Source organism: Phoca vitulina, unplaced genomic scaffold, assembly GCF_004348235.1.
Source record: "Phoca vitulina isolate PV1807 unplaced genomic scaffold, GSC_HSeal_1.0 scaffold4, whole genome shotgun sequence".
Classification (NCBI taxonomy): Eukaryota; Metazoa; Chordata; class Mammalia; order Carnivora; family Phocidae; genus Phoca; species Phoca vitulina.
The window spans coordinates 45,697,115-45,724,789 of NW_022589707.1; the positions used below are offsets into that span (position 1 = coordinate 45,697,115).

General features: G+C 43.9%; 1 protein-coding gene across 5 annotated transcripts in view; it reads left to right on the forward strand.

Annotated features, from left to right (window-relative positions):
• The window catches only part of RAPGEF5 (Rap guanine nucleotide exchange factor 5), a 508,053-nt gene extending 480,624 nt beyond the window's left edge, over nucleotides 1–27,429 (forward strand). For all 5 annotated transcript variants that reach the window (XM_032401958.1, XM_032401959.1, XM_032401957.1 and 2 more), the window contains 8 exons: nucleotides 985–1,107; nucleotides 2,744–2,922; nucleotides 7,894–7,984; nucleotides 10,129–10,179; nucleotides 11,020–11,107; nucleotides 16,559–16,623; nucleotides 20,236–20,290; nucleotides 23,301–27,429. In XM_032401958.1, the coding sequence (XP_032257849.1) occupies nucleotides 985–1,107; nucleotides 2,744–2,922; nucleotides 7,894–7,984; nucleotides 10,129–10,179; nucleotides 11,020–11,107; nucleotides 16,559–16,623; nucleotides 20,236–20,290; nucleotides 23,301–23,419 (771 nt within the window). In that variant the 3' untranslated portion in view covers nucleotides 23,420–27,429. The remainder of the gene's footprint in view (nucleotides 1–984; nucleotides 1,108–2,743; nucleotides 2,923–7,893; nucleotides 7,985–10,128; nucleotides 10,180–11,019; nucleotides 11,108–16,558; nucleotides 16,624–20,235; nucleotides 20,291–23,300) is intronic.
• Nucleotides 27,430–27,675: the final 246 nt, after the last annotated feature.

Here is a 27,675-nt window from a genome sequence, read left to right on the forward strand (position 1 = left end):
TTTCCAAGTCATTAATAATTTTAACATCACTAACTACTCAAATCCAACCCCTCAATGGGAGAATTTTTTTTTTTTTAAATAAACTCTAAGCCCAATGTGGGGCTCAAACTCACAACCCCAATATCATGTGCTTTACGGACTAAGCCAGCCAGATGCCCCTGGAGAATTTGTACTTTAATTAGAAAATATCAAATATTTTTTTTTTAAATACCAAATAATTTTTAACAAATTTAACAGTGACAAAATATTTAAAGTTTTGGTGACATTTAATAATTCCATGCCAGATTTTAAGGAAATGCTATTACCAGACTCATACCTATTTGTGTAGGTAAAGCCACAGATACTTAAAATAATCATCCGCCGTGGGGTATAAATGAAGTAACTTATTTTTTATTTCTTGTTTAAATTTTTTTTCACTTTCCACAGGCATTTTAATAAAATTTGTAAATGTGTGTCTGGGATGAGGCTTGTTAAACGTATTTCCTGCAAAAGCCATGTCTGTCTTTATTGAAGTGCACCATGACATTTCTTTTGTTTGTTTTTATACTGACCTGCTGGCACATTAATTCTTACCAGAAGCCAAAGTGATTTCAGGGCTTTCGCTTTCATTACGCTGTCTGCTGGGGCAGTGTTTTATAATCAGATTTGTGGATGCGTGCATGTGCGCGCGGGCGTGTGTGTGTGTGTGTGTGTGTGTGTGTGTGCGCGCGCGCGCGCGCGCGCGTGTGTGTGTGTGTGTGTGTCTGGGGGGAGGGGCAGGCTAACTCAGTGAAGTATCATTGATCACATTCTGCCGTTTCCAAGGCTGTTTCCCAAATTGGTTGTAACTCACCAAAGATGAACAGACCAGGGAAAATATTAAGTGCACTCAGACAAGATTACTTTCCTAATCTGGGCTTCTAGTGGCTTTTCTGTGGCCAGACAGTTCAGCGCCAAACATTTGGGAATTACTGAGGATCCTTCTGCTTCTGTCTGTCGGTTTAGAACCCATTTGCAGAAAATGAGGAATCACAGCAAAGGTCGATAAGGATTTTGGGAATGAACACTTGGGATCTTGCTCTGGAATTAATGAACTTTGATTGGAGTCTCTTCAATTCGATTCACGAGGTAAGTAAGGAGTGAAAAGATAAAAAATGCTAGTGCTATTTTAACTTTGCATTCTTTTTGAAGAGTATTTGTATGTGACTCAGTTTTAAGAAGATCCATCATCCGGTGATATAGTTATGCTTAGGATGCCATAGCCCAAAAGATTTTTGGGGACTTGAAATACATTGAAAGACTGACCCAAACCTAGGAAAATCAGAATACATGATCATGCTTTATATGTTCCTAATATAATCATATGTGTAGTATAAAAATGCTGTATTTTTATACGTGTGAATACTTAATATTTGCATGTTTATGAAGCTCTAATGAAACTGAAGAGCCATTTTACATTTGACAACTTTGATATTGATTCTTTTATTTTTTCCATAAAGTTCACGGTAGCGATACAAGAATCATATTTATGCACATACCAGCATACACATAGAGTCATTCTTTCCCTCAAGAACATTCTATACATTTAGACTATGCTGCAAGACTTAAAGTACTTTCTTGAAACTTTGGAGATATATTTCAAATTTTTAAGCTCATCAACCCTCCCTTTGAAGACAGCTTAAACATTTATAAGATAATAGATTAGGGACAAAATACTACTGACAACTAAGGAATAAATGTAGCCAGCGGAAAGGCTCACAGGAGTCAGGAGATGAAAAATGAGACAGCTCTGTGCAACCATATGTTGCGTTTGCTTTGCCATGTAGGGAAATTTTTCATTACAAAACAGCCTTTCCTTCTGAAGAAACTCATGCCCAACTTGGGGGCTTGAGCTTCGCTTTCATTTTGGAATGTCTTTTAAATGTCCTCATTAAAAAAATGCCAACGTTATCATCTAAATTTAAGCAAGTAGTGAACTCCTTCAAGCTAAATGATTTGTGTCTTTGGAAATGTTAGTAAGAGTAGGATGTGTCCTGCTTGTGCTGCTCTCTCAGTGGGAGCAGGGGAGAGTGCGCACACCCCTTCATTTAAAAACAAATCTCTTCTGTTGCTCTGCATATGATCAGTCTATATAAATAGTCACTCGTCTTGCTCAATTTTGTAAATTTTGGACCTAGCCCTAATCTCACTCTCTTTCTGTTTATGATTTTACTGTATCTTTTATCCGTGGTTCTCAAAGAGTGGGTAGCCAGACAGCATCAGCAGCACCACCTGGGAACTTGTTATAAATGCAGGTTTGGGGCCCCACCACAGACCTACTGAATGAGAAAATGTGGGCGATGGGGCCCAGCGAGCTGTAACAGGCCTCTAGGTGATCCTGATTCACACTAAAATTTGAGAGCCCTTGTCGAAAGAATCTCCCTATACTAGTGACAATCATTTCTACTTGTTTTTGCCGGTATAACAAGTTCAGGAAGTTTGGATTTGATTCAGCCTGTGATTTAAACTTTAGAACTTCTTAGATTTTCGTGTAAAACTGTATCATCTGCACATTCTAAAATAAGATTTTCCTGAGGATTCTAGGTGAACATTATTTAATAAGGCATCTCTAAAACTGCATTGTTTCAAATTGAATCTATTGTTCTATTCTCATGACACATTATGAGAGTGGCGAACTGAGGCAGCTCTTAAAAATGGACTGACTTTTGTATCAGCTTGTCTCTGTGCTAAAAATAAATGCTGGTGTGAATCCATCTTCTTGCAGCAAGAGCTGATCTACTTCACCTTCAGCCGACAAGGCAGTGGGGAGCACACCGCAAACCTCAGCCTTCTGCTGCAGAGATGCAATGAAGTCCAGCTCTGGGTGGCCACGGAGATCCTGCTCTGCAGCCAGCTGGGCAAGCGAGTGCAGCTGGTGAAAAAATTCATCAAAATCGCTGCACAGTGAGTTCCTGGCGGTGAAAAGGGCAATTCCTCTCGTCTCCTTGAGAGAGTACACTTTTTCCCCTTGTGATGATAAGAAGGGTTAGAAGGTAAAAGTAGAATACTGAGTTAAGTGACCAAATGATTGAAAAGGTCTGTGCTTGAATATTTATGTCTTTGCATTTGAAGTGCTTATACTTTAAAGTCAATGCCAAAATACCAATGCCAAAATACTCCAGCCCCCTGCTCCGTGCTGCAGGACGGTTAAGCAGCCAGCGCCCACGTGCTCTGTCCCGCAGCTGAACTACAGTGTGGCCAGCGAGCTACAGCAGGCTGGGAAAACCGGGAAGATGACATGGGAGGGGAGAATCACTGCAAATCAGGTGCACTCTAGGATTCTGTTCTTGGCTGGTTGATGCCCACAGTGTGGACTTTGCAAATTCCTCAGCAGGCCCAGCCCAGGCTGGTCCCACCTGAACTCGGAGCCTCCCCCACTGGGTGCGCGCCATGCTACAGCCCCTCTGAATGGCTGTCTGTCCCACGCACGCCATCCTCCAGGCCTGGACGCGGCGTTGTTGGCTCTGCCGAAATGACCACTTCCACCTTGCAAATTGCTGTCATTCTTTAAGACCAAGGTCAAAGGTTGCTTCCTTCCTGAAGCCATCTCTGACTTTCAGATGCAGGGTGAACTACTCCCTGCCCCCACTCTCCCTCACACACGTGCTTTTTCCCTTTTAACTTTTTTATTATATTTATTAAACTTCTCTGTTTATATAGAATCCCTTCACTTGGCTGTGTTAGCCTCCAGAGGACAGGGGCCATTACTAATCAAACATTGACTAATCAAACCTGATATGCCTGATGCAGAACTTGGTAAATAGCAGTGACTCAGTAAAGGTTAGTTGAATGACATTTTAGTAACTTGCTGAGAGCATCTCTTAAAATACCAGATTAGTATCCTGAGACTGCTCTTCGGACAGCCTCCCGACAGAAGTAGGCAGCGTGAATGAGAATCTTTCCCAGTTGCTTCTATTTCCCATTTTATTTCTCCTTTGTCTTCCAAAATAGTTTTTACATCAAACAGTTTTGGAGTATACAGCAGTGTAATATGTTCAGGAACTGTGTATTGATCACTCATTACTTGTACAGATCCTTGCAAGGGAACCATGCATTTCCATTGGGAAACCAGACTGACCCTACACCCAATCCATGCCTTTGAGGAGTTTGCAACCTGCTGAAGGGGACACTTTGATAACTCAGATGGCTAATGTGCAAAATAGAACAGGGAGTGCCTTATTCTGAGATCAGATTCTGCTGGGGCTTTGGAGAGGGGAAGCTCGTATGCCAACGATGTGGAAAAGGAGGATTCGCAAACAAGTAGCATTCAAGGCTGTGTTTGAATTCTGGGGGGAACTGGACAGATAAGAATTCCGAAGTGCTTACTCTCCATGGAGGTGAAACTCACTGGAGGAGGGAGGCAGAGAGGTTCAGTGGAGGCAGACAACATATGGTCAGGGAAAGGAACCTCATCCACTTTCACCAGAATGGAGTGTTATTTATACAGAAATTGTGGGAGATTAATCTGCAAAGGAAGATAAAACCAAATTGTGAAGGATGTTGAATTTCAGATCGAAGAGTTTGGACTGAATTGAGAAGACAGGGGTTCATTGCAATTTTTGTGCAGGAGACTGACACGATCAGAGCTGTCCCTCAGGAAGGTTGATCTGAAGGTAGCACATAGACTGAACTATAGGCAAAGAGACCCCCCAGAAGTAGGGTATCTTGTTTACCTAGCAAGAGATAATAGAAGTACCCAACCTGGTGTTTGGTGTGACTGGGAATGGAAGGAGAGAGATACAACAGATATTCCTAAATTTTGGACAGTTTTTATGGTGAATATTCCTTTTTTTTTATTTGGCCAGTGCATTCCAAATGGCCTGTGAAATTCGTAAAGGTGAGGCTCTTTTGGATCAAAAGCTTTCTTATAAATGCCAGTTATTTGGAGAAATGGGACATTAATGTCCCAAGGAGTAAAATGACACCACACAGCTTAGTTCCAGTATAAGATTATATCTATCCTCAGGGAAATGAAATATATTCACATCTTCTCCATATGGCCCCATGCTCTTGAATTATTTACTGTACTGGTCTCTCTATCCCTAGCCCATGGAATAGAATGCCAACAGAAACATAAAGTTAAATTCCTCATAATCACACTAGTAGGAATAACCAAGGGAAAACAGTAATTTCCATGATCATGAAGTGTCTCCCCTGCCTAAGGCATCTATTTGCATATTCATGTTTCCCTTCCTTCTCGCCCTCCCCATCCCCCACCTCTGTGGATTGAGTGGAGTTTATACCCTCACACAGACAAAGGAATGTTTGCTAAACTGGAATGTTTCAGTGTCAGTTTGTTCTTATTGTGGAATGAACGAACCTTGGTAACAAAGGATTCCAGACCAGATTGGTATCCAGTATTTGTACTGTATCAATTTGTCTTCTAGAGAAAGCGTTTTTTTTTCTTTTTATAGGTTCAGACGTTAGTTATATGTGCTTTTTTTTTTTTTATTGTAAGTATAACTACAAAAGAGATCTGAGCCAGGAAAATTGTTGATGGGAGCTAAAAGATAAAAAGATGAGAATTCTATCTGAGATTCCAGACAGATAAATGATGCCCAATAAAAAGAGGAGTAATAAACCTTTTTATAATGAATAATAATAAGACCATTTCCCCAAAAAGTCTTGTTTTCAACTCCAGCAAATGCTCTCCGAAAGGCTTGCTGTATCCTGGGTATTTGGGTGACGGGCAGAATATAAAAATGAAATGGATATATCCTCTAGCTGTGAGGAACCTAAAGTCTAGTGAGGAATGACAGGACCGTGGGCTTCCATCATGTAGTAAGTGGGAGGACCTGGGAGTCAGAGAGAGCCTCCCACAGAGGTGCCTGTGGCCCAGGGGTGGGACAGTTCTCCCAACCACAGGAACCTCTCCACAGAGGAACCTCAAATCAGCACACCAAGCCATGGAGCTGCCTCACGTCTGTTCTGGCTGGTGTGAACTTTCCAGGGGGGTGATGAGACAGAAAGGGAAGCAGAGGCCAAGTATGGATGCCTTTGATCACCGATAATTTACAAAAACAGGTGGATTTCTAAATCATTGACCCAGAGGCATCTTTATGTGTTCATTCATGGAATATACCAGCAGCGTCCACCCAGGAGAAAGTTGGTAGAAACCAGATGAAGGGGCCAGTTAGACTGAGTTTTGGGTCCTCTCACCGACCCCAGAGCTGCAGGCAGGGCCAGACACCAGGCAAGGAAGACTCTGAGAGGCACAGCCCATGCCCATGGAGGCTCCGCAGTGAGGGGCCTGCAGGACGGTGTCTACCCCAGATACTTCGGACCCTAGCTATGGAGGCAGCAGTGTCTTTCCACATTCCACTGTTATGGGGACGGAACTTCCCACATGCTCCCTGGTGGGACCTGGTCTGCCCTGGAGCCCAGGCCCAGCTGTACTTGGGCAGTATGCAGCCCCCAACTGACACTGGGAGCAGCCGCTTAGGGAGGACCTGCCAGGCACAGCCAGCTCTGTGTGTTACTCCGGAAGCAGCCCCATCCATTCTCCTGGCTCTGAACTAGATACTTTCATACACAGCCTGTGTCGCCGGAAAGCCGTACCGTTTCGGGGGACGGTTTTTAGTATGTGTCGAGAACCTTTAACGTCAAGATAGCTTTTGACCAATCATGTTATGAATGACTGAATGTCTCACTTAATTAAAGGAACTATAAATCCAGTTAAAAAGTTTTATGCACAAAGATACTCATTGTAGCATTCTGTATTGAATTGAATTGAGAATAACCTAAATGTTAACAATAGGGGAATAAGTAAACAGATCATGAAATGTTTTTGATGAAGTTATATAGCCATTCATGATGATAGTGAAGAATTAATAATACACGCTATAACACAGTGTAATTGAAAAAGCAGGACTTGGAGTTACACATACACTGTCCCCAAGTTCCATATGAGCCCCTGGTGGAGATGCGGTGGAAAAGAGGGGGCATCTGGGACAAGCTGGTACTTTTTATGCCCCGGCTTACTGTTGAGCACTTTCGTATTTCTTCATATTTATCAAGTTAGAGTAATTTCTTAATTTTAAAAACTTTGCTTGGAGAAGTGGTTTTTTAAAATGCCCCAGATGAAGGAGTGTCTGGAACCCACAGGCTGTCCTGGCTGACCTGGGAGACCAAGCTTCCTCTGCAGGCTTTGAAAATGAGTGGAATTTTGACCAATTAGGTTGAAGGGCATGATTGACGTTATGCAGAACAGATAAGCTTACAGAGTGAATGGAGCTCAATGTGATTTTATTTTGCACTTTATTTCCGCCTTTTTTTCTCTAAATGAGAAACATGGGACAGTATCCCCACAATACATGCCATATTTTACATAGATACGTAATACAGTAGCTATATGGTTGATAGCAAAGAAAATGTGCCTGAATGTCATGGCAGGGGGAGCTTGGGCTGGTGAGGGGTGAGGTGAGAGGGGCTTGTCTGTCAAAACATAACGACAGCATCCTGAATACAGAGATGGGACAAGAGAGCTGTTATAATGAGAGTATGCTACATATAAAGAAACGTGAATTCAAGAGTTTTCAGTTGAAATCGTAAGTGCATCATCCAAAATAGATTTTTTTAAAGGAGGAATCTTTTGAAGTGTCCAGAGGGTGTCTGGAGCACAGATCTTTTCCTAGAGGTAAGAATGAGCTGGAGTGTTTGGAATCTGTCACCTGTGTGAGGAACGGTGGAGGGGACACCACCTACCCCCCCCACACACACAGGGGCACTCAGTGTGTGTTGGTCTTGGAGCAGAGTTTCATCGCTGCCCTGGACTTTGAACTCTGTGGCCTAGGAGAGTCTTTTCAGCTTTATCTTTTGTGGTCATCAGGCAAAAGGATGTTGCTCCAAGTACCTTGTGCTTTCTTTATTCCGTAGCTGCAAAGCCCAGAGAAACCTGAATTCTTTCTTTGCTATTGTGATGGGTCTCAACACTGCTTCTGTCAGCCGGCTGTCGCAGACCTGGGAGGTGAGCCTTGGGGGTCCATGTGGAAAGGGGAGGGGTGTTAGAGATAAATAAAACTGAACGGGAAATGTTCCAGTGAAAGGCCTTTCTTTAAAATAAATCGATTTAGATGGTTTAAATAAGTACTACGAGGGAAAAAAAAAGTTAAAAATGAATGTGTCAGGTTGGACTATTTTGATCAAATGGTCTTCAAAATGGTTCTATTATTTATATAAAATACATGAAATATATATTATATATATTTTTATATACATAACATATATATATATGAAGGAGATAAAAACTGTAAAATGCTCCACAGGTAGAATTTTTTTTCTGCTCTGCTGCCATGATTGTGTGGTTCCAGCCCCATGTTGGTCCTTTCAAAAGTGGTAACGTGTCGGGAAGCAGATTTGCTGAGATGCTAGTGAATGTAAGCTTCCAGGCCTCTCTCTTGCAGGGCCCCCCTGGCAGTGTGTTCACGTGGATGATGTATACCTTTGTAAAATTTGCAGAAGTAAAGTAATTTTGTATTCTTTTTTTCAACGAGGGCCCACAAAGTGTTAAGTTTCAGGCCTCCCAAGTCTGGGTTCTCTCTGTGTCCCTGTTGCATGATGGGGTCTACCTGGGTTCTCAGATGGAGAGGCCCACTCAAGTTAACCCAAGCTCTGGGACATGGACTCTAAGGGCATATGTGGGAAGAGCTGAAACCAGGGCATCCCTGAGTGTGGCCAGACACAGATAGAGGGCTCTGGCCTCCCCCCTGGCCCCATCACCTTCTTTCTTTGGGCTTTTGTTTGTTTCTCTCTGTTCCCTGTTGACTGGCTACCTTGTTGTGTGTACCATTTCTCTCCCTCCGCCTTTCTCTTTCACCATCAAGGCTGCTCCCTGATGGCCCTGACCTGCGTGTGGCTCATGCGCTCTCCTTAGCTTCTCTGCAGTCCCCTCAGCTTCAGCTCCTGTCACTACTCCGTTCTGTATATGGTTCCCAGTTCTCACTCCTGCAAGATAGGCCAACTATTGTTTTTCTTACATGAGATGTCAGCACAGGGCTCTGAGCATCTTAGGGATTCACTTTCTTTGCATCAGGGGCCATTCTCCATTGGAATGCATGGTGGTGACCTGAGGTCAGGGTCAGTTCTCCTTAGAGGAGTGCAAAAGAAAAGAAACGAAAGGCTTGCCTGCCCTGGTTAAGCAAACAAGACCTGCGCGTGCATCATAAGATGAAAGGAGGTGGACAACCATTGCCACAATCCATCAGAGCAGGGGGAAACCAATGGCCAGCAAGGGTCAGAGGAGAGTGGAATTTGAATTAAACCTGGAAAGAAGGCTTGAGGTGCAGAAATTGAGAGGAGAAAGAATTCAATTCAACTCAAACAGCATGCATTTCATGGGCATGTGGATGGCCTACTATGTGCAGGGCTCTGCATCCGTGCCATGGCTGATCCATGATGGGCCGGACCAATTAGAACAGAGTGTGTGGTAATGGAGGAGGTCCAGAACCAATTCCCGTTGGACCCCAGGAGGGCAAGTGGAGACTCACCCCAAACCACCCAGCTGGAAAGGGGCAGCATGGGAATTCAAATTCAGATTGACTGACTACTGGGGAGGGCCTGAGTTTCTACCCTCTGTGACTTCCCATGCCACCGGCTGGTGTAGGGGATCTTTGCAGTTCAGCAGTCCTACCCGTTGGCGTGCAGGCTTCGTCAGTTAGGGTTTTTATGGCCTTTCACCATTTAGCCCTCTGCTGTGAAATGCAGTTATATCATTTAAGCAAAAAAAAATGCCAGCCAGTATTACTATTTCCCACTCAGCAAGACTCTGTGAGAAGTCGAGAGCATTCGCCAAAAGTGGGATATGGAAATGAAATCCCAGTTTGTATTGAAAAATCACCAGTGTGTGGAATGTCTAACCAGCTAGATCCCTGAGTCATGTGGCCGTTACTTATTTTAAACTGTTCTTAGCAACACTCCAAGGGAATGTCACATTAAGGAATGATGAAGATTGCATAGTGAGAAGCAATCGGAGGAGAATCAAATGATAGAGGTGTTTGTGGTCAGAAGCGTGACACATGGAAGCTCAGCTTAATAAACTTTCCCCCCTTGGTGCCTCTGAAAGTAAGACTTCTTTGACCTTTTCTTCTTTGTATTTTGTTTGTTTGATTTTAGAAAATCCCTGGGAAGTTTAAGAAACTTTTCTCTGAACTTGAAAGTTTAACAGTAAGTAGTGAGCCAAACGGGACTTACTCTTCAAATCAATTGATAGCGCCGAATTTCTTTCCAGATTGCAGTGGCTAGCACCCACACTTCACCCTGTCTGACTACACTAGACCACTAGTCTTGGTCACTTAGTACATTAGACTAGATCACTCGTACATTAAACTATAGCTTTCCTTTTTATGGAGGAAAGAAGTTGGCAGTTAATGCTTCTTCCTCTCCATGGAGAAAGGTAGTGAGAATGGTCCTTTTGACATGATTTCCAGAATGCAGATTTTTAAGTATATAGTCCATTTCAAATGTCTACAAAATTAATTGGTATAAATGGAATGTGCAGTCAATATCTTATGCATGATTCTTTTCTCCTTTTTCTCCTTTCTACCATTTCTTAGGTTTAGATTTTTTTAAATGTCTAGGTGCTTTTCAGAACACAATAAAACAGTGTTCTCTTATTTTCTATGTATTGTCCGTGCATTATGAGGGAGGTTTTTCTTTGCAGTGTACCTACAAAAGACTTTGGGGTTAACTCGTGATAGAAATTATGCAGAGGAAACTGTACTTAAAGAACCTGTTTGAGGAAAATAATAGGGCAATCAAAAGGTGCCTCCCTTTTGCAGTCATTTCCCATTATTGTAAACTAATAAGTTGACTTTTATTCATTGCCTACATTTCCTGCCCTAATTTAGTGAGTTTATTCTCCTAGGAAACCTTTATCTACTTTGTTCTGAGAAAGAACCTCTCGATATCTACATCATGTTCAAATTGTATAGCAAAAGTGGATTTAGAATTGTTTCTATAGCACATTGATTTTTCTTTCTCTTTATAATCTGCTTGGTTTGGCAGGATCCTTCCTTGAATCACAAAGCCTACAGAGATGCATTCAAAAAGATGAAACCACCCAAAATCCCATTCATGCCCCTGTTGCTTAAAGGTAACAATTTTCTATCTTTTATGCTGTCCAATTCCATCTGCAGAAATGTATCACTGTAACTGTACAGGGCTAAAAAAAAAAAAGAGAGAGAGACTTGGTATATTTCTTTAGAGTAATTTTGACATTCAAACCTAACCACATTTGCTTGCTGTCGGTTTTCAAATGCTCCGTTATATCTGAGGTAGCTGAAATACTTAATTGTGTTTGAGAGATACCAAAGCATTTTCACCTGATTCACAGAACTTGGCACTGGAAACTTGTGTTTTTAGTTTGCTCTGCTTCTAAGTGCAGTCTTATTTTCTTGGAGTTGACCCTCCACTTAATTCAACTAAGAAGAGGGCTGAGAGAAAGAACCCAAACAGATCATGCTCTGCGTTTGCAGCTTATATTTCCAAGAGCTAATTTACCAGGCTGCTGGTGTGTGAGAGACATACCTATGGTCAACCCCAGCAATATAGTTTATGAAAATTATTGGTGGAGAATGTACTGTGTTTCCAGGAGTGGCATCCATTTGGGAAAGTATGTAACGGCTGCAAGCTGGTCCACTGACTTCTCTTCTGTAGAGCACCAAATAATTTATCCCGAAACATGTTAGTTAGATTTGCTAATGAGATCTCAGTGGTCTCTTTCAAACCAAGGGGGTTCATTATAAGGAAGTTCTTTTGAGTCTGGCCTGTGCTAACATTCAGTATATAGCCTACCTATGTGCTTTCCAGGAAAAAGGGATTTGGTCATTTTTCTTGGCCATATTTTGATTCTTTCCAAGGGATTTTATAGGAAGACTTTTTTATATAGCCTCCGCCCTTCAGAGGCTTGTAATTTCTGCTGGGTCTGGCCCCAATAACTGGACTCATAAATGTGATTCTGGAAATGAGCTGCCCGGGAACTAGTTTGCTGGATGGCAGGGCCATTCTCCTCCCAGCCCACCCCGCCCCCATCGCTACCCCACCCCCATCGCTACCCCCACTGGCAATGATGCTGATATTCTCTCCTTGGCTTCTCCCTAGAACAACTTGAGCTTGCAGAATTACCGAGTTGCTGTGATCCCGGCAGCCTCTCATCCATTCTGCATCTAGTATAAAGCAAGAATCTTCCTGAAACAATACTCTGTTAACACCACTGAGGCATGCAGATGGTTCATGCAAGCTGAAAAGATTCTGCTAAATGTAAATGGATGGGATAGGGAGAGATTGTAATGCCAAAATAACAATTTAAAAGTTTATTCAGGCTTCTGATTTTTATTTGCAAAATAAAACAACATCCTCAACTGGAGAGTGGGGGTGGCAGGTGGGAAGTAACACTAGAATCTTTTAGACACAAATAGGAAACATAGGAAATGAAGACAGATCTGGGAAAGGAATTGATTTTAAGCAGAAAAAATTTTGAAAGAAAACTTTTAAGGTAATGAGAAATTAGTTGACAATGTCCCTTTAGCTTAATTAGATATGAGCAGTGCTTTTTGCTGTACATTTGTGATCTTCCCCCAAAAATATTTAATGCAGTCAAGTGTCTCACACATCTTAGCTTGGATGCAATTTTCTGCTTTACTGAGTTTATCTAGACCTCTTTGTTGGCAGCAAAACAAATTTCCTTTTTTTCTACTGAAAATACATTCACTCTAGTAAATTAAACATTATTTCTTTTTTTGTTAGAAGCTTTCTTGAGTTTAAATAAGCACTTAGTTTTCCTTTTTAAATATTTTGTCATTATAAAAATAAACACCATTAGCACTTTATATTGTATTTAAAATTATTGTTTTTGTCTGAAATAATCTCCAAAGGAATATCTGGTGAAAATTTAAAATATGTATGTATCATGCCTGAAACAAAACATTTTGGAAAAAATAAACAGAATTAATTTTGGGGTTTTTTAATTGCAAAATTTTTTTAAAGTTGCGATAAACTACTTTAGAACAACGAACCTTTTAGTGAAAACTCGCCCCTCTCCCCCTTGTGCCTCCCACTTTGGGTTACTGTTAGTTAGAGAAAAAGGACCAAATTGAACTCTTTGGGTGTTAAGAAGGATTAGGACTCCCATGTTTCATTTTTGTGAGCCGGTCAGTTCTCAGTAAGCGTAAGTAAGATTATCAAGTGAGTTCTTAACCTGAGGATCCTTCCAGCATCAGTTTTTCTGTTTCCCAGTTGAATTCTTGCCTTTTGATTTTGTTTCCCCCCTACTGTGGTATGGAATCCGTTCAGAAAGCAGATGAATGGAAAACCCTAAATAAGTGTAGGGAAAAGGATCCAGCTGAGCTAAAGTCAGAAGCAGCCGAACAGTCTGTACCATGCAGTGTTTTTGAAGATGGTAGTCCTTCCCAACAAGTGAATATCAACAGGTGTGTAAAGATGAACCGAGGTCCTCTGGTGGGTTGTGTGTGTATCTCAGAGCCAAGATGATTACCGCAGATTTGCAGGGGCATTTAAATAAAAGGAATATTAGGGTGCTTGTATATTTCTTCCTCCTCTTTTACTTGCCATCTCCAAATGGAGTCGTTTCATCCAGTGGTTCTATTATATGAAGTGTTTGGAGAGTGTTCAGGTGTCTCCAGATGAACAGTGCTCATATCACACACTCAGCCTGGTGGGTACCCTGAACTGCTTCATAGCCCAGGGCTTAAGTTCTGAGATCCCGGATTTCTCCCTCTCTTTCTTTCTTTGTCTCTTTTTTCTTTTCTTTTCTTTTCTTTTCTTTTCTCTTCTCTTCTTTTCTTTTCTTTCTCCCCCCCCCTCCCTCCCTCCCTTCCTTCCTTCCATTTATTGGTTTATCTCTCTCACACCTTCCTCTTCACACACCTGCCATTCACCTGCATCAAAGCCTTCAGTCCCTTGAGCCCCTTTTGGGTGGCAGCCCCTTCCAGCCTCTCTCTCCTTCCCATCTGGCCTTAAGCACCTTCCCTGCTCTATTCTCATGCCAGCATCAGCTGACCCCCAAGCCCCTGAGGGTTGGGGTTAAGTGAGACCACCCAAGAAGAGAGGAGACCTCAGGCTGGAGAGAAGAGAGGGAGCCACCAGGGAAACTTGAAAAATTGCAGACACACTCCATGTGCCATAAATCTGGCAAGGCGACTGTGACGGGTTGTAAGACATGCCCAGGTCTATTCAGCTTGAGCTCCCAGAGAGACACAGTGGTGAGAGGAACCAGGCTCCCTGGGTTTGAATCCTGGCTGGGACAGGGGGAGCTGTGATCGTGGGCCAGCTTCGTGTTCTTTGGCCGACAATTTCTTCACATTCTGCCCTGCTAGGGCTATACCTTACAGTCTTTTGTTAATGCTGTGTCTGATGCTGTTAATAAAGATGAGTGCCATTATTGCTGTGACCCCTCATCATTATCCATGGGAACACAGGGAGAGGATGACAATGATGTAACACAGGGGAAATGGACCAAGGGACTCAGAGATGGCGTTTGTAACCTGAGGTGTCAGGGAGTTAAGGGAGACTAGGCTTTTAGGTGGTGTGTGGTGTGTGATGTAGATAGAGTGCACAGAGTGCTATTTGCCACACAAAAAAAGGTAAGAGCTAACTGGGTCGACTACTCTCTTTCTAAGATTTTTTAAAAAGATTTATTTTAGAGAGAGAGTGTGCACAAGTTGGGGGAGGGGCAGCGGGAGAGAGAGAATCCTGAAGCAGACTACATATACCCTGGGCAGGGAGCCCGATGTGGGGCTCCATCTCAGCACCCTGAGATCATGACCTCAGCTGAAACCAAGTCTGCTACTTAACCAACTGAGCCACCCAGGCACCCCAAGGGTTTTTTTTATTTTTTAAGTAATCTTTACACACAACGTGGGGCTCAAACTTAAAACGCTGAGGTGTCAGGAGTTGCATGCCCTTCTGACTGAGGCAGCCAGGTGCCCCAGGACTACTCTCTCCTAAATATGGTGTCACAGAATGAAAGCTTGTAGTTCTTTTCTGAAAGCAAAGTCATGAAAGATTATAAAATAACCAGAGAGTTTGTCAGATGATCATGTAATTGTGAATTGTTTTCCTGTTAGAACATCAGTTTAAAAGAAGGGGGGAAAATCTTAGGAAAACTTTGCAGTCAATACTGGAAGCTGTAAGGAATGCCTTGAGGAAAGGTTTGTTATTAGGGTATCCTGTAACTATGTAACTCGTGTCGCCCCCTGGTGGGCTGTCAAAGCTCAGCGGCCAAATGCATTCGAGGCAGGTTTCTTCCAGAGCACCTAGCTCATAATTGCCCCATAGGGACCAGAATGAAAAGTCTTGATTAGATACAAATGCTTTCCCTTTCTATTTATAGGAATCTAAACCTGTTCTTTTCCCTCTTTTATGTCAGGTTACTCTAACAAGATAATTTTCATTCGGTTTGCTCTCCATGTTTGTGATCTAACATGATTATTTGCAGGCTCTTTTAACTGTAATATATTTCTTACTTTGATTCTTGTCTTTGAGGATTCCCTTAGTGCTCAGTCATTGACCCTCTGAACTGAGTTTTTATGAGTCATCCACTCATTGAGCTTCAGCTGCTATCTTTATTTTAACTAATTGCCAAATCCCTTTCTCTTGAGGAGGCACTTCCTGGGTTTTTTTTTTTTTTTGCAACCAAAAGGAGATTTTCGCTTGAATATCTTCTGCCACTTTAAATGCAGTGAGGCTCAAACCAAATGTAACTTTCCCTTCCTCTGAAAATATACCTTCATCCTACTTTCCTTATGTTCTTTTCGTCAGTGATTCTTTTTTGCATCCATCAAGGAGGGCCAGAAACTTTGCCATTTTCTAACCTGTCCCTTTCCTCACTTCTGATACACAATCAGGCACTGGCTTTTGGACCCAAAAATCTAAATTGAAACATCTAGGGCACCTGGGTGGCTCAGTTGGTTAAGCATCTGCCTTCGGCTCAGGTCATGATCCCGGGGTCCTGGGATCAAGTCCCACGTTGTCGGGCTCCCTGCTCTGCAGGGAGTCTGCTTCTCCCTCTGCCCCTACCCCCCTCATTCTCTCAGTCTCTCTCTCTTGCTCTCACACTCTCTCAAATAAATAAAATCTTAAAAAAAAAAAAAGAAACATCTAAATCTAGATCTTCTAACATTTTAGGTAAAGCAGGCCCCATACACTTTGCCAGGAATTGTTAAAAAGCAAACACATAGATATTAAAATTCTTTTGTTTCTGGTTATTTAGTTCTCTTCTGCTCAATATTCTGGCCTAAAAACATAGTGGACTGGTTAAGTTATATTGGTTAAGTTGAAGTCAAGCACTTCACCGTAAGTACAAAATATATCATTGCATTTATGTTATCTTCCCACACAGACACATAAATTATGCCTTTTCACATCAAATACCATACAGATTCAATTTCAATTTGCCTTGTCAAATTATGGAATAATGCACAATGTTTAAGAAAAATTAATAAGTTACACTGCATCTAGACCTTCTTAGCCCTGACTCATGATCCATTCCTAACAGCACATATATCTTTTTGTTTTTAATTTTCAGATGTAACATTTATTCATGAAGGAAATAAAACATTTTTGGATAATCTTGTCAATTTTGAAAAACTGGTATGTAAATTTCATTATTTCTCCCTTTTCCCCCCTATAAGGAAAGTGTATGCTTTTCTTTCTTGCTCCAAGAAACAAATGGTTTAAGTATTTTTCTCCTTTGAATGCATCGAGGTTTCCAGGGGCTTATCTGCCACATGTTATGCATTGTCACTAAAATGCATTCCAGTTAGAAATAGGGGTGCTAGCAAGGTTTTGAGAACCAAATATGAAAATCTGTTTTTTAGGTTTGAAAATGGAACTTCATTATGTTCACATCAGAGGTCGAGGGTGTGTTACTGAGCCAGAAATAAAACTGTAAGGTTCTGTCAGAAGGAATTCACACTCGGGAGGCTAAGCTCAACTGCTTGAAAGGCATCGCTCTGTGTCTTAGTGTGCACTGCTTCCGGGGCTCAGGAGAAAGCTTTTGGGGAGGTGTGTTCATCTCCAGTGCTCCCCACTCGGATATGAAGGTGGAATTTGTAGGGGGTGTGTGTGTGTGTGAGGGCAAGTACCGCGCCTCTGTCAGCCCATGGACAGCGTGCCTCTGTGGAGACAGCAGCTCTAGCATAGGGCTCTCCCTGCTCACCAGTGAAAGGTCCTCAGTCAGTTCCTCCTTAGACATTACCGGAAGGCCTCTTCCTGAATTATTTCTAGGACCTTCCCAGGTTTTTTTCTCATGTAGTGGGCTCCTCCTCGCCTTTCAGACTGGCCTGGGACAGAGGACGGGTTGCCTGCAAGAACTGAGCCAAGTGTAAGGTCGGAGGGCTCCAAAGAGGCCCAGTTGACGACAAGGATGGGTCTGTCTGATAAATGAACCTTAGTATCATAGATGAGACTGTCCTTCGTAGAGATGATACCAGTGACTGTCCAGAGATCCTGACCTTCGAGTGACTTTTTCAGCAATGATAGTGGGTTTGTGTGAACTCTTTTAGGAACTGACCCTCGGATCCCTGTGAACGAGGTCAGGCCTGTGACAGCAGGTTGAGGAAGGCAGGGGTTGTAGACCATGACCAAAGAGCAGTCCAAGTTGATGAGCCCAGGCGAGGTTTGGCGTCTGACCTTTGCCTCATAAGCGCCCTACTCTTACCATCAGGTTCACTCACCACACAGAGGGTGAGGCGGCAGAGAACCCCTGTGCAACTTAAAAACCCAAATTCCTAGAATCTGGGAGACAGACATCTTGGAATATCTTGTCATAGCTCCATTTTAATCACTGGAGGATGATAGATTTGTGCCCTTTTTTTTTTTAAGATTTGTTTATTTGATGGGGCGCCTGGGTGGCTCAGACGTTAAGCATCCACCTTTGGCTCAGGCCATGATCCCAGGGTCCTGGGATCGAGCCCCGCATCGGGCTCCCTGCTCCGCGGGAAGCCTGCTTCTCCCTCTGCCTCTGCCTGCCACTCCCCATTCCTGTACTCTCTCTCTCTCTGTCAAATAAATGAAATTTAAAAAAGAAAAGAGAGAGAGACAGCAGATTCTGTAATATTGGGGAGTTCCTGGTCCTCAAAGTAAATGGCACTTAAGATGTAGCCCGCCTCATGCTGACCCCCTCCTTGCACAGAGAAAGCAGGGTGAATTCACATTTTTTCGAAGGACAGAAATCTATTTTACATTATACACAGCCCTGTGTTCTACTTGCATGCTGGGGAAGGAAACTGAATTTCCTAATGGAGTCAATATTTTGAAGGAATGTTTCTTAGCAAGGAACAGCATATCGCTTAAGCAAAAACAGGATCATCTTTCACAATAATGAACCAATAGAACCTAACTGAATTAACTGGTGAGAAGCCAATTCCTCATGATGGATATTAGCTTAAGCCAGCTAGCAAATAATTCAGTGTATTCTCTCTATCTGGCTGAAACAGGCCAACCCATTAAGTCCAACGACGCGAAGGCCCAGAAGTGCGCATTGGGTCTAATGAGACGTCTGTCGTGCCCTCTGCTGTCTCAGCAGCTCTAACCGTTTCAGCCCTGAGCTATTAAATAACGAAGAAACAGACGTTTTTCTATTTTTCTTCTCAACTCCTCCATGTCGAGAGCGTCATCCTTTACCAGATCTTCCTCCTCCTCCTCCTCCTCCTTCCTGCTTCAAGAAAGCCAAAGATGAGGACCAGGACTCGGGTTTCACTGCGGCGCTCGGTACTCAGCCTTGCATCCGCCCACGCTCCTGTGAGCCACACGAATGGCACACGATAGAAATCAGTGTGACGCCATAGCTTAGAATGAGAGACCTGCCCTGGGAATAGCGGTCAAATTTGGGGAAGGAAACGTAACAATACATTCACAGACATGAGTCACGTCTCATTTCCTTTACAAAGGCAGCCTGAGCTACTGCTCTAATCACTGTCCTATTTAACTTTCCACTATTGAGTAGAAATAAATTAGAAATACAGTGGAGAACAATTTAATAAGTAGGTCACGTTCAAACAAAGTTTCTATAGTTTTGACAGATATTAAATTAAAAAATTTTGTACTAATATTCTTTAAGCAATAATTCATTGAGGGCTTGCTGTATATGGATGAGCCTTTGCTGGGTGTGTACACGCAGGATGGGAAAGATAATGACTCGTTTGGGGAAGTTTGGAGGACCAGATAATGAATAATGTTGATTCTCGAATAATAGGATGATGTTTGGATTTTGAGATGAAGCAAATTAGAAAGTCACTGTGGATTTTCCAGAGGACTAAAACATGATGGCAACAGTGTTCGGAGATTATTCTAGCAACCGGAGGGGAGGAATAGTAGTGCAGAATGTTGTCCTAAATGCTGTCTTTCTCCTTCATGGTGGAACACTAACAACGAGAGAGCTAGAAGACTGTTGGAGGTACCCGAGTATGAGCTCATGGGATCTGGTCAAAGGCAGCCATAAGGTCAAGAAGACTTTTGCCTGCAGATCAGTGAGAACTTCAAAGAAAGAAATTAAAGCAAAATCCTGAAGACCATAGGAGGGAGTGTAAATCATAAACAGAGAACAGTCTCTGTAATGACATTGGTGTTTTAGAAAATGTTTGCCTTTTGTAACTATCTCCTTTCCTGTCCTGATTTGAGATACTGAGTCTTTGATGCCACCAGTATTCCTACGGGCATTCAACACATATGCGGGAGTCACCGTGTGACATATGACAGGTGCTAGGCATGCAGAGCCCTCTGGTGGCACCCAGCCTCGAGGAGGCGCAAAGATCCCGAGCAGTGCCGACCACACAGGCCAATCTATACTGTCCCAAGGAGCCTCCCAGATTCGGAAGGGAAATCTCAGAAAGGCTTCACGGAGAACAGGCAAAACATCCCCTGACATGAAAAGCCTAGGCAGATTCGGACAGGGAGATGGGGGTGGGGGTGCTGGATTTCCTGACACTGTGTGAACAATGGGCTGTTAGAGTCCATGACACGTGGAAACCCAGGGCTCAGTTGGACTCTGTGCAGCCCGGGATGAGTGCTGTTTCTGCAGACGAAGACTGAATATCCTTTTGTAATCTGAGCTCAATATTCTCAGTTAAAGTCCAGTTCCAAATACAGCTCTTCTGTTTGCACCCAAGGGTGTAAAATCCTTCCATCCCGGCAGGTACCGCGCTACCCCCGCAGCACCCTAAGTGACCCTTCCATTGATACGTTTCCTGCTCTCCCTTGCAGCACATGATTGCCGACACTGTCCGAACCCTGAGACACTGCAGGACTAATCAGTTTGGTGAGTACTGGGAGTCGGGCACGGGATGTCAGCTCACCGCCCCTGGGCACAGACTGCGAGCCAGTCACAAGTGTTTGGTGGGAATGTACTGAAACAGATTATAAAGTGTAATATGCAGATGCTGTATTCTCTTCTCATTTCGTCATTGCCTGTTTGGGATGCAGAGGAAGACAAGATACGGCAGCTTTTTATCCTCTCTCGGCAGCAGGTTTCCCCCATACAGAGTGACTTTAGATGATCAGAGGCTCCCCACCGTACCCCTGACCCAGAAAGTCTGCTTGCTTGTCCCGGGGCTCCCAATTACCAGTGGGTTTATCAGGGGTGACCCTGTCCCTAAACTCCTTGTTTGGAGGCTTCCTGGAATAGGAACACAGTTTGCAAAAGTGCCTGAAGCAGGCTTCCAGAATCTTTACTCCTCTCCAACAAAAACTTCCTGTCTGGAGCCACCTTTCACTGAAAATGTATTTTTCTGAACACTTCTGTGGACTCCCCACTGAGATGAACGTATGTAGGAATATGTGTTCCTTTTTAAACCTCAAGCATAATTTACACTATGTTTAAATAGCATTAAAACCCTGCAGGAAGGAAGGAAATCAACTTTGTTGAGTTCAAGGAGCGTTCACATGGGCACCAGCCTCCTGACACCGGTGTTGGTGATCGGTGCATGGAGATCGTTAACCCAGAGCAGAAAGCGGAGCCTCAGAGAGTTAACCCGTTCGGCAGAGCCCGCTTGATTTCCTGACCCATCCTCTTTTCTTTGCCTTGTGCAGGTTCTGTAGATAAGAAGAGCAGTAAAAAAAATTAGAAAGTTAAATTCAATAATTATAAATCAATCAAAGCTGACCACTAAATAAAGCTTTAAGTAAAACATCCTCATTATAAAGTAATTGTCTCAATAATACAAAGTACACATAAAGTAGAAAGATCGAAGTCCTACTTCCTAAGGATAGGTGCATATTCTTAAGGATTTTTTTCTGTCCCGGCTGGTCTTGACTGGCTGTATTGTCCCCTACAAAGCAACGGAAATTCTGTATGAATTACCAAGTTTCTGCTTGAAAGGGAGAGTTACAAATACAGGACCTAAGTTTTTAAATACTTACATCAGTTACTGCCACCTGATACGTGCTTATGTAATTCTCTGTGAAGCACACAATAGATTCACTTACCGTAGAAACACTGATAATAACACTGTTGTGGAGATTCATTCAAATGCGTAAGCATAATGTTGCTGAGTGTTGGGTTCATAGTCCTTTCATCCTCCCTTGCCTCCCAAGTACTGGTGGGTGCTCAGCTCATTCTAAGACCTCAGTCTCACTGACCAAGAGACTCTGCAAGTGTGGGCAGGACGGTTATACTGGCTTGGGGACCTCGACCCCGTCCTAACCTCCCATCACCAGGGAGTAAGTCTGCCCAGTACAAAGCATAACTCTTTGTGTTCTGTATTTACATATCTTTAAAAAACTGTGTTTGTGACTGAATTAGTGAAATTAATTTTGACAGTTTATATAGACATAGTAAACCCATGTCAGCAACGGGGATAAAATAAGATGACATTAATCAAGCCACTTAAAAATTGTACAGTGCCAGGCAGGTGTCACTGTCATGGTTGGAACCATTCATTCATTCTGCCATCTTCAGGCCAAAAAATTAAGAACAAGATTATCTTTGTACCACTATGTTTCCTAAGCCAGTATTTACTAAACCAAAAGCAGTCTCTCAGGGTCTCACAGAGAAGGTGTTCTAGAATAATACAACTTTTTGGTCACTTCCAAACAAGTGGAATGGTAAAAAACTTTAACTCCTGGTGCTTCGACTCTTTGAAACCAGGAAGCCTCATTTGCCATTAAACCTTAAGAGTTACAAGCTACCCGTGTCATACACGCCTTAAGTGATAAAACACAGGTGTCACGGAGGAGGAAAAAAAATGGACCTCACCAAGAGAAAAAAGTTGCTGCTTTAAAATGCTTAGCCTCCTGCGGGCCCTTCTCCTGAAGCCGAAAGCCACTGCTCCCATCTGAGATACCGGGAAGCCGGGGGAGGTGACCTCACCATCTGTCTCGCAGGGACATTGTTTCTCTATAGCAGTTTAGTCAGGCCCCGGTGCCTTGAGGTTTGGGGGGAGTTTTTTTGGATTGTGTTTGGGTTTGGCTCTGGGAAGTGGCCTTGCCCCATTGTGCAGGCCGCTTTATCTCAGGCTCCTTATCAGAGCCGTCACCGCGTGGCACGGACGTACGTGCTCAGAGGGCACGAAAGCTGCTTGCAGCCATTCAGGTGCTTAACGGCCCTGGCTTTGGGAGTGGAAAACCCCCTTGCCTTGTCCTTTGCTGGGTAGACATTTTTTTTTTTTTTTGCTGGGTAGACATTAGCCCATCCACATACTTCTGGAAGTTGCTTTGCCTGTTAAGCATACCTTAAGTTCAGTTCTGTGATACCTGTTCATTCAAATAGTTCCTTCATTTTTTTTTTTTTTTCAAAAAAGTAAAGACGCCAAAGAATTATACGGCATCTAAACACAAACTCTGGTGTCCGTGCACTGAGCAGATGGGCAGTGATTTCTGACGATTCCAGACTGAGCTAGAAGAGCCAGGGAAAGCCACTGAGGCAGGCAGTTGCTGTGTCTTGGGACCGTGGACGCAGACTCGGGAGCCACATGGCCTGGGCGCCGGTCGTGCTCTGCCCCCTCCTGGCTGTGTGTCTCTGCAGCTTCCCATTCTGGAGGGGGTTCACTAAGGCAATCACTGAATACTAGATAGCGTTAGGTGATAAGTGCTCTATGAATGTTAGTAAAGCAAATAGCTTGCCAGTCTAATTACCTGACCTGAGGACCAAGTCTGAGCTGGAGAAGCATCTCCACCGTGAGGATACAGACCTCCCTTCCGGCATGCTGACTTTAGGCGTCTACCTGGTAGATGTACTCGAAGCCTCAACGTGAGACTTTACTGGTATTTAGACATAGCGTTTCTGCTCTCATGAGATTGACTTGTCTTTTTTTTTTCCTCCAAAAAAACAGGAGGTGACGTGTCTCCAAAGGAGCACCAAGAGTTGAAATCCTATGTAAATCACCTGTATGTCATTGACAGCCAGCAGGCCCTGTTTGAGCTGTCCCACAGGATTGAGCCGCGGGTGTGAGGGCCCCCCGCACCTCCCCCGTAACTGCAGCGCTTTGAGCTGTGGGCACGTGAGTGCGGAGCACGTTGCTTTCCTGTGAGAAAAGAAGTTGCTGAGTTTTATCAGCATAAGATGCACACAGGAAAGCCAAGCAAAGCATGTTCAGGAAGTGATGTCAGCCGCCAGAGATGGGGAGAGGCCTCTCCGAGCTGCTCTCAGAACAAGAAGGCAGAAGGAGTCAGAAGCATTCTTGAAATGGAGAAGTCTGGTTTCTTCTGACTGCCTTTTTGATCCAACCCAGTTTTGATCTTGAGATGTGCTAGCGTCAAGACGAGAGCAGGTCTTGTCCTAGCGACCAAACGCGTCAGCACGAGTGTGCATGAGCCGGGAGTTCTACTTTGCCTGGTGGTAGATTACTGTGTATAGGCTGTCAGAGAAGCAGCTCATTTGAACACCTAAAGACAGTGATGGCATCTCAAGATTTCCAGGGAAAAGGAGTGGCTGCTGTCAGTACAAACAGTGACATCACCAAAAGCCCCTCGTGTCTAGGAAGTTAGTGCGGACCAGCAGCTGGCCTCCGTGCTCTGATTTCCAGAAGGGAGATGTCAAGGCATGCATTTCTTTGCATCCACAATCACTTATCGATGGAGGCTTGCGGGGGAAATGCGTTTCTGCACAACTGATCTGCAGCTCTAGGCTGCGTCGCTTTGCCAATAAGGAAAAATAGTAGTCATCTGCAAGAAATGGGCTCACTGTTTAATTTCGGGGGATTTTCTTCACATATGCAAGAAGATTCGCATTTCTTATTGGGAACAATGTGATTTTTTAAAAAGCACAGTGTATGATAGAGGGTAGGCGCTCAGTAATGATTTCGAGGGGTACCGGAGTCCCAGAGGTCTGCCTTCTTGTGCCTGATGAGGCCCCTGGTGTTTTGCCGGCCTCCAGCAGGCTGCTCAGTAACAGCCACCACAGGGAGGCTAAGTGGGATTGATGTGGCACGCACTTAGCCCTCACGAGACAAGAGCAAGGTAGTGACTAGTGACCGCCCATCTTACAGCAAATAAGAACCCCCAAATACCCAAATGTCTGTTTGATGTTGGACACTTAGAAGTCCTGCAGTCCACCTCCCAACCGACGGCTGGAGCCTTTCTATAATTTGTCTTCCCCCCCCCCCCAAAGTCTCAGAGTCTTTTAGTCTATTTTTATTCCTATTTTGGCTCCTCTAGCAAATAAAACCTCTTGTTATTCTGAAGAACTGGTTAGAGTATTTCCCTCGAGCTTCCCGTGAACAACAAAAGCCTGTGGGATACAAGAGTGAAATCCACCGCTGCGGGCTAGGTGCTCGTCACGTTGCTAAAATATAAGGGCCCTGCTTCATGTCCTCAGCCTTCATTTTCCACGCGTGTGAATTCTTCACGCTCCTGCCTGCTCATCCCTCAGGTGCCCGCACAGAACTGCTTCCTGCTGTCCCATCCACACCTTACGACAGAGATGTGCCCGACGCTTGCTGATACCCTCTCAGCGGCGCTGTTTCCTGGGCTTAGGAACCATACCGAGTTTGCGAGATCACGGGAAGGAACCACGTGGAGAAAATTTGGGGGAGGACTTTCAAAAAGACTCCATCTGTCCCCACAGTTGAAACTTGAGTCCTGAAAACTAACAGGGCTATAAGAGAAAGGCACCATCCAGGGCTGGGCCACTCAAAGACAAGCTCAGGCTACCGGGTAATGGACTGAGACCCTGGAGAAGATGAGAGCTGGCGGAACCGGGGAAAACCGGCTCCTCTCACGGCTGATCAAGGCGAAAGCTCTCCCCTTGGCAATTGTTGGGGATAGCCTGGGCTTACAGCACAAAGGCCTGTGTTCTCGCCTTTTCTCTGCTCTAGGGAGGATCATTTGGCCAGTGTGATCATGTCAGGCCATTTTGACCTTGTCTCCACATTTTACCATTAGATCTGTTCACATTAGGTCTCCATTGCTCCCACCAGAACATTAGCTCTTGAGGACTCATTTTCAGTGGGGAATGATTTCAGCACAGCACCTGCTGCTTAGATCCCAGTTCAGATACGTACACAGCCAGATGAATCCACACATACATCGCATTTGAGCACCTTCCGATGGTGTGGTCAGTATTCCACCCGGTGTGGGTAGACCCAGGCCGGGGAGAACGTGATGCTTGCCAGCACTTCGCTCCAGCCATGGTCACGTGACTCTCAGGGCAGCAGCGGGAAGGGAGGGTTTTGTGTAGTTTACATTTGCTTTTTCATCCCTGTCTTCTGAATGTCAGAATTTCCAAGTCTTTCTGAAATTTAACAACTGTCTCCAGAGATTTCCCAAGCATCAGCAGCTCAGCAGTTTCCGAAGCCCGTGGAGACTTAAATCTGGACCTCAAGAATCAAAGGCAGAACCGTGGGAGCCTGATTTGGCTCAGCATGAAACTTGCCCTCACAAAGCCGGGCTGTCCCACAGCGAGGCCGCCTGTGAAGAGGGATGGGCTGTATTCCCTTTCCAAATACTTGCCCACATCTCTTGGGAATAGGTTCTGTTCTGTCTAGAAGGGCAGACAAAGATGTCCAAGCTCCTTCCCAGGTCTTAAATTTGTGTGGTTGCCTAAGATCTCCATTCACTCCGAAAACCTCCTGTCCGCTGCCACCTTCCTCAGCAAGTGGCGCATGAGCACTTCTCCGTGGGTTCTTGCTGCGGCAGCACAAGCTCCAGACAGCCCTGCAGGCCTGGGGATGCGTCCGCGTTCCAGCAAAGCAGCCCTGCTTACACGTTAGCACAGGACAGGGTCCTGCGGGCAAAACTGCAGCCTTTCTGAAACTTTTCTCCTACGTATTTGCAGATGTTCCAAAGGCTACAGTGTTTTAAATTCACTTTTGTTATAATCTGTACAATTACCAACTGGTTATAGTGCTAAATATTATGACCTGCATTCACTTTATGTTAGTATCCTTAATGATGTTTGAATAAATGCATTTTCCTAGACCCCTGTCCACAAGCAAGTTGCGTGGAGCATACACTGAATTCACAAGGATGAGGAATAATTATAGCAAAAAGCCAGACCTCCCTGTTGGTAAGCAGAAGGCGCTGTGCCATGTAGACTAGCCTCTGAATAGAGAGAGACAGTTGCATGAAAGAGGGAGTTGGTGATTTCTGGTCCCTGGAGCTGGGCTTCACCACGGCCCCGGTCCCAGCCCCACGTCTTGTTACAGCCATCGAGCACAGCACAGATCCCAGAGCTCGCGTTCTCGGGTGGCATAGCTAATCCGAGCTTCTCAGCAACTAGGCAGAAACATGAAAATGGAGGAAGATCAGGTCCACTGCAGTTGTCTAATACGGAGTTTCTTTTAAATGCTTCAAAGACATGTCCTTAAAATTTCAGCCTGCATATTAATGAGTGGGCCATCGTGCTTAAAACTAGTAGGGGAAAGAAAAGTTTTTAAAAATTGCCAAAAAGTTAGATGAAATTGTACTACTGTGTAAAGCAAAGCTGTGTATACTACACGTTTTTTAGCAGAGTAATATTTATTTGCATAGCCTATTTATTGTATTCGTATTACACAGTTATTAAATACTGGGATGAAATGGATGCCCTGAAGCAAGGACTCTCGCCTTTTAATGTACCATTAATTAGGACTGATGTGACATTGTCAGCTTGCGTTAACAATTAGAAGATAGAAACCCCGCAGTCAGGGTGTCTACCTAACTTCTCAGGGACTACACTTTGTAGTTTTCCACCATTATAAGAGCTGGTAAATATGAAACACTTGTGGAATTACCAGAATTGCCATTAACAGTATTTTCTTTCTCCTTATGTTGTGCTTTCTGCTTCTGTATATATGACTGTGCTGTGTATTTATCGAAGCTAGTAAGCAATAATTTATATGTAAAAAATGGCCAAGCAATATAAGGTGAAAACTTATATAAGTCACTGTTACCTTATCTTGTATTTTCAAGTGTTTTTTAAAAATTGCTTTTCCAAATATAAGATTATGTTCAAGATACTATTCGTGCCTCATAGCTTCTTGCCGCACCTGTGGGCTCCGTGGCCTGCGTCCTGGCCCTCACTGTTTGGGACCCAGAAATCATTTGCTCACTGAGAGAGCCACCAGTAGGTGGAGAGGTTCCCAGGCTGCCATGGGGCTGTTGGGGGACCTAAGACCTTGTGTAGGAAATGACATCAGTATTCTCCTATTCTGTCGCCCCTGTCATCGCACTCAGGTGGGATCAGGACCTCTCCCTTACCAATCCAGATACCGAGGGAAGCCCCAGGCC